Raw genomic sequence first — 6,835 nt, forward strand, 5'->3', positions numbered from 1 at the left:
CATGTGTCCAAGTCAACAAAGGTGAAACAAACACTGAGTTTATATGACATTCATGTTGTGCTGAACAGACAACAACATAATTTTGCTTTGTTTCTGCTTTCAGCTGCAGAGAGGATCTGGCAGTGAACAACTGAATGAACACCAGTCTTCAACTGGTGACTTGGAAGACCATAATCATGTTCATGACTTTCCATTTTTTGTGATGTAACATTGCTGTGACTCCAATAAAACTCCCTAAAGGTATCGCGTCTGGTTGGCAGCCATCTTGGTCTGATGACAGCAGGCAGCGTTCTCACAGACATTCAACCTACTTCCTCCACCAGTTCCTTCCTGTTCATACTGGGAACAGTTTTTAAACTGCATGCCTTCATAGTTTGGAGAGATTTTTTTTATCCTGATCAGAGTGTTTGTAGTGAACAAAACCAGAAAAAGTCAGATAGAGCAAAATGTAGATGCAAGTCAAGTTTATTAAGGAAAACCTGACATGAAAGCAACACGGATGAAGATAAAAAAAATCTAAAAAACAAAAACTAAAAAATAACAATGGTTGAGAAAGTGAAAGAAACTGAGGAGAAATTGTATGTACATCAGTGGACCACAGTGTCTGTGGATGTTACTGATTATGATGCATTTCATCCACAGCACAGGCGATCTGATGGTCGTTTCATTCAACTGCATAAAGAAAAGAACAATGAAAATATTAATCATATATTTTAGCAGAATAAATTGAAGACACCTTGATGAAAAATATCACCAGTTCTAATCATGAAATAAGAATTCTGTAGGAAAGGAAACAAAGAAAGAAGTAAAAAAATAAAATAAAATAAAATAAATACAAATAAAAAAATGTAGCATATCTGACAGATTTCTAGATATTAAAAAAACATTTTTTTTATATTTAATTAATTTGCCAATCAGATATTCTGGGTTTAATTAAGTTAAAAAACAGAATAAATAAGCTTCTCAATGCTTTTTATTTAGATTTGTTCAGTTAAAGTAGATTATTAGAGAAAACATCCATAAAGTTGCTGTTTTTGTTGCACCAAGTTTTTAAAGCTGTTCCTGTTCGTAGACAGATTTTAGTGAAGTGAGAGCCTGAACTCACCGTAACAAATATATTCCACCTCCAGGTACTTGTAGGTCCCATAGCAGGGATTTCCAAACAAATAGTTACTGGCTCTGACTTTACACCACTGTTTCCCGTTGCATCTGTGGATTCAGATCAAAGTCAGTGATTTTCCTTTCTTTGACCTCCTCATTCATTCATTCACATCCAGTTTGATAAACCTTCAGGAAACACTGAAGCTCTGTACCTCTCACCAACTTCCTCTCTGTATGTGTAGCATTCAGTGTTCTCTAGCTGGTCGGCAGGTCTCCCAGCGCTGCACGTCTTCTTATTAGTGCGTCCGTATGAAGCACTGGTCACATAGATAGCCTGACCTTCTGCTGCCAGAGCCAAGAGGAAATGTTGGAAACCTGAATGTATTCATGGTGTAATGCTCCAGAACCGACCAGTGAAACCAGTGACCTTACCACAGTGGAGTCGAGCCACTGCTCCCTCACATGCCACGAGGGATTTTTCCTCTGGGAGGGATGCTGCATATGAGACATTCAGATCATATTGATATCAGGACACAGAAAAGTCCAGACACCATGATCTAAAGACACATTCATGTTTAACAGTTTTAGATCCAATAAATGATGAACGTCCAACATCAGCCTTCATGCCCAGCTTGTCTTCAGACTAAAACCTGCAGCGCCACCTTGTGAACTCAAAACACCAGAAAGATTAAAGCACAAACCTCCTGACGAACTTTTTCCCTGTTAATCAAAACAAACAGATATAAACAATAATTACTTACAAAAAACTGTTTTGACTTCACAGTTTTTAGAGCTGATTGAAAATAAAGTTATCATCGTTTATCTGCTGTTCACACAGACACATTTCAGTGTTTCACTGCCTGTTTCACAAAGTACAGAGATAAAAACACTAAGAGTAGATTTTTAACAACTGATTGTCTAAACAGCAAACAGAGGAGAAGGATTTCACTCACATTTACTTTAAGGACGAATCCACAAAGGAACAAAGTGAAAAGAACAAATTTCATCTGTAGGAAGATAAGAAACATTCAGTTACTCTGAGATATGACGGAAAATATTAGATGATTTTCTAGATTTTCAAAGAGCTGCTGGACCAAATGATACATTTCATCCATCAATGTGAACATGATGGAAACAAGTTTTCATGTTTCAGAGAATCAGAACCAGATTTTATCATAAAATATAGTAGAAGAACAGAATTGTAAGCAGCTTTTCCTTTTGGGTTTGTTGAGCCAATTCTTACCTTGTTGTGATGAAGAATCAAAGCAGCAGCAGAAACCAGATTGGCTGGAAGCAGTGTGCCTTCAACCAGGGGATGGAGGGTTTATATCCCTTCACTGATGATCTGACAGAGGAACAAAATGTGTTTATCCAGGCAACAATTCATCCTGTTGAGGTTTTCAGACCAGAAGTCCAGGCTGGTGATGGTGAGGCAGGGATGTGTCAGGTTTTATCAGATTATGGAAATATTTCAGAGCTGTGCTTAGATGATTCAAGTAACTGTAAAAATGTGCTTTAAAATGGTTTAAATTCAACAGTATGAATTTATTTTTAGTATCCATGTTTTTGATTCAGTTTCACCAGCAACACTCAGAATAAAGTGCAGCCAAACTTAGGAGCAGATTACTGGGAGTGGCCAGATGCATTCTGGGAAATGACAAGCGTAGAGCTAGTTTGGTCTCTTCACAGGTCAGAGGTCAGATATCCAGCTAGACGCTGGTTATCTATTGTGCAGCAGTGTGCAGTTGTTGTTGTCCAGTTGGTTCCATGGTTATCAGCCGTTGTGATGATGTAGAGAACTCTCTGTTTGGATCAGCTGTTCTTGAACGTCTCCTGTTTTCTCCACCAGGACAGTGCCAATGTGCAGCAGTGTACTGGGTGCAATGTACTGTTGAAATGTACATCAGTACTTTATTGACCGTCTCAGTCAGCTAAACTGTCCTGCATTACTTCCTTCAAGGATCAGGACACTTTTGAATTTGAAGAGGTTTTAATGCAGAAAAGTGTGGAAATGAAATGAGAAAAATTCTCCAAATTCAAATCATACTATGGTCAAATAAATATTATAGTTTATGTGGTTCAGTTAAACTTGGAATTCCCCTTAGATAAAGTTAGATAAGGCTGAAATATGTTCATGTTCAGACATGTTGCTGGACAAGATAAATGTGAATTTGACTCTTGCCAAGCTTTGCAGGATGACTAAGGCTGACATGTCCCACTATTGGGAGCAATTTAGTCAGGATTGTCAAAGGATTGAGAAAGATACAGATATTTGTGTTAAGTACAAACTTGTGAAAAACCCAGAGTGAGACAGATGAAGATATGGCCATACATGGAGTGTATGAAATATTGAGAACAATTCAAAGAAGCATTCTAAAAATCACAGCTCATTTGAATGAGAGTGTGATGTTTTCGGAATTTGTTAAAGTTTGGAGGTCAGATGAAGGATTTTTAACATGTGCAGCGGGATGCGCATGTTACGGTCTAATTAATGTCTGCACTTTCTCAAAATAAACTGCTGGCCCTTCTGTTTAGACTATAAATGGATTAACACAACATTGAGTTCTCTTTAGTTTTCTCTGTTCTGTAATGGAGACTGAAATTTAACGCGCCGATTCTACCAAAGGTTTGTAATGCACTTCTGAACCAGACTCTCCAAGGCGTCCGGTCCATAACTCTTCAACACTCTGTCAGCTCCCGGTCAAAAAGACCCATTTAGTTCAGTGTCCATGAGATGATATGCAGAAAGGATTTTGTTATTGATTGATTTTAGTTGCCTCTGCGATGAACTCTGCGTAAAGTCTGTAATATGTGCGCATGTGCACCAGTCAAGGGTGTTAATTATAACCTGTCAAATGACCGACGGGCTTTAAATTTTTCCGTCGTTTAAAAATATAATAGGTCAAATGTGGAAAATATTCAGTTAGCGCGCAGTGGTGGACCTCCGCCCACCACTGCGTGTCACCCTACTGTCATTGGGTGGGATGGCCGCTGCAACAATAGACAATATTTATGGCAGTGTTTTTGTTTTTAAAAAGTGATCCAGAGGAGCTGCTGTGATGGCGCAAAGGACAACCCACATATTGAGGCCTTAGTCATCGTGGCGGTGGTCGCAGGCCGCATGTCTTCCCCCTCTCTCATTACCCACTTTCCTGTCAAACTATTTCCAAATAAAGGCAACTATAGCCAACAAAACCTTAAAAAAAGTGACCCAGAGAGCAATCATTCATGCATAGAGCACTCCCAAAGTGTACTCCAATCAGAGTAGCACACCTTAAACATGTTTAATTAAGCAAGTGTAAAATGTATTTGGTAAAATGCTCAAGTACTGAGTAACTGATCAAAACACATGGAGCTAAAGCGGAAGTTCAGACTCCGCCCCCTCCATTCGCCCATCGACGTCATGCTCATCTCCGACCTCAGCGCTGGACCTCACCTGGCGCGTTCAATCAGCAATCAGGCTCTGCATAAAGGATCCACACCGAAGCCGTCAGCCGCTTCCCAGCTGCGTTCAACCCACCACCTCCCCTGCTCCACCAACATCCTTCGGCTCTCCAGGATGGCTCCCTTTCCTGACCACCACCACCAGGGTCTGGCCCTGGGGGGACAGCATCCCTAATCGGTTATCGGGATGTTCATCGAGTTCACATCAAATCTCAGCTCGAATTTGCTGCCGGGGTCCGAGCGCCAAAGAACTGTTATTCATTCCTGTCATTAAATCTTTTAATTGTTCCCCTTTTTGTCCATCTGAGTCTTTCCAGATTGAACTAATCTAATAATCAAAATGTGTCCTGAGGCAGGGCTCCAAAAGTATAAAAGTTATGTGAAAATGTTGGTATTGTAAAGAGTATTACTAAAATATTTACACAAGTGAGGAGTTGGGTTTGAGGCTGGTTCTAATGAAATGTGCTATACAAATAAAATTTGATTGATTCTAGACTAAATTTACCACGAAGGCCAGGACAGTCAGTGTTTTTCCACGGCAACACTTAAAAAAGAATGAAACAAAAAAACAGAGCGATATTTCATCATCTGACATAAGAAGTGGGCCAAAGAGCCACTTGTGTCTCCAGAGATCCAGGTTGCAGATCCTGATCTAGCAGATGGAAAGTATGATCCTCTCTCAATACAACAGCTGAAAGTGCATCTGTATAATTTTTAATCCATTGTTAAAATAAAATTGTGAAGGATAAAAAAAATCCACCTCTGAATATTAACAAAATACATTTATTTAGCATAATTTCTTCTGTAGCCCTGGTGGCCCCCATCTAGAACCGCCCCTGGGCTGCAGGTCTGCGTCTGACATTAATAATACATGAAACGACCACTGAATTAATATGTCAACATTTCTTAATAAAAACAGAAAGTCTTAATAAATCTTTTAAAGTAGGAAATATTTATGTATTTACTGTTAATCTCTTAATGTGATTTGTTCTTTAAATGGCCATTTGTATTATTTTGGCTGATACAACTATAGATTAAATAAGCAAATAATTGATTATCTAATAATCAAACCATAACAGTCAAAACCACAAAAAGAAACTTATTCAATCATAGCAAAATGTTCTGTATCATATCAACCTCAGGATTTGATTGAGGGATGAAGAGATGCTGATGTCTGGTTCTTTAGGTTCTCTTTGGTTCCTCTCCTGATCCATTCTGTCTGGCATCATGCAGCACACCGCGCCGGGACGAGCACATTTGTTTTAATTGCCTGTATTCATCTTCACTAACATGTTCAGCCTGGGATTTGAGTCTTCCCTCTCACATCTTTACGAGAGGTTTTGGTTCTTATGATGGTGGAGAATCGGGTTGAGGATGTCTGAAAAAGACGCGGTTGATAGCAGCTCACCGCGGCTGCATAGTGTCCGTCTCTAGGCAACCACAAGAGCTTCAGTCCGTAGCGTTCTGGGGGTCCATTAGCTCACACCAAGACAATTTAGCTGACCTTAATATATCCTGTGTTTTATTTTGGTCATTATTGTTACAATTAGTCTTGATATGTGTGTGTAGGAGTGTCTATCGGACATTTATAGAAATACAGAACAAATTGCGTCCCGTATCAGTTCAATACGGGACGCAACATTTAACAACCAAATACGAGACGAGTCTGTATTTTATGGGATGGCTGGCAACCCTAGTTGGCGGCCATCTTGAACTGATCCAGATGACAGCAGGCAGCGTTCCCACAGACATTCAACCAACATCCTCCACCAGTTCCTTCCTGTTCAGACTGGAAACAGTTTTTAACTGCCTTAATAGTTTGGAAGGAGTTTGTCAAAGTTTTCGTCCCCATCAGGCTGTTTGTGGCAAACAAAAGCAAACTGAGCAAAAGGTAAATGCAAATCAGGTTTATTGAGGAAAGTTGAAATAAAAGCAAAAAGGATGAAGATTGGAGAAGAAAAACAAATAAAATGCTAAAAAAAAACTGAGGACATTGAAGAGAGATGAAGCTGCACATCAGTGGATCACAACGTTTGTGGATGTTACTGATTATGATGCATTTCATCCTCACACAGCAGATCTGATGGTGGCTTCAGGGCCGATTATTTTATAATGACTCTGGAAAATATTAACAATATCATTTCAGCAGAATGCATTTTAGACATCAGAAAGTAAAAATATCACCAGTTCTGAACCTGCAACCTTGTTGTGACAGTATAGGGGCGCTATGCAGCGCCCCTATACTGAGCAGGGGCCCCTATACTGAGCAGGGGCCCCTATACTGAGCAGG

General features: G+C 39.6%; 1 protein-coding gene across 1 annotated transcript; it reads right to left on the bottom strand.

The window, feature by feature from the left end:
* Positions 1–451: 451 nt before the first annotated feature.
* LOC103133220 (L-rhamnose-binding lectin CSL3-like) lies at positions 452–2,123 on the bottom strand. Its single transcript, XM_016667790.1, has 6 exons — positions 2,055–2,123; positions 1,803–1,821; positions 1,534–1,596; positions 1,314–1,446; positions 1,106–1,209; positions 452–672 (listed from the first exon to the last, which is right to left on the bottom strand). Exons 1-6 carry the CDS (start codon positions 2,106–2,108, stop codon positions 665–667), a joined length of 381 nt encoding a protein of 126 aa, XP_016523276.1. The 5' UTR covers positions 2,109–2,123; the 3' UTR covers positions 452–664.
* Between the last annotated feature and the right edge of the window lie 4,712 nt (positions 2,124–6,835).

The sequence above is a fragment of the Poecilia formosa genome, unplaced genomic scaffold, assembly GCF_000485575.1.
Source record: "Poecilia formosa unplaced genomic scaffold, Poecilia_formosa-5.1.2 Scaffold2388, whole genome shotgun sequence".
NCBI classification, from domain to species: domain Eukaryota; kingdom Metazoa; phylum Chordata; class Actinopteri; order Cyprinodontiformes; family Poeciliidae; genus Poecilia; species Poecilia formosa.

Bases quoted from the DNA above. Each gene is read 5' to 3' on its own strand.
- LOC103133220 (XM_016667790.1), bottom strand. From the start codon at position 2,108: ATGAAATTTGTTCTTTTCACTTTGTTCCTTTGTGGATTCGTCCTTAAA. The intron at 1,447-1,533 runs GTAAGGTCACTG...TGGCTCTGGCAG, and splicing joins AGTGGCTCGACTCCACTGTG to CAGAAGGTCAGGCTATCTAT. The intron at 1,210-1,313 runs GTACAGAGCTTC...CTGAATCCACAG, and splicing joins AGAGAGGAAGTTGGTGAGAG to ATGCAACGGGAAACAGTGGT.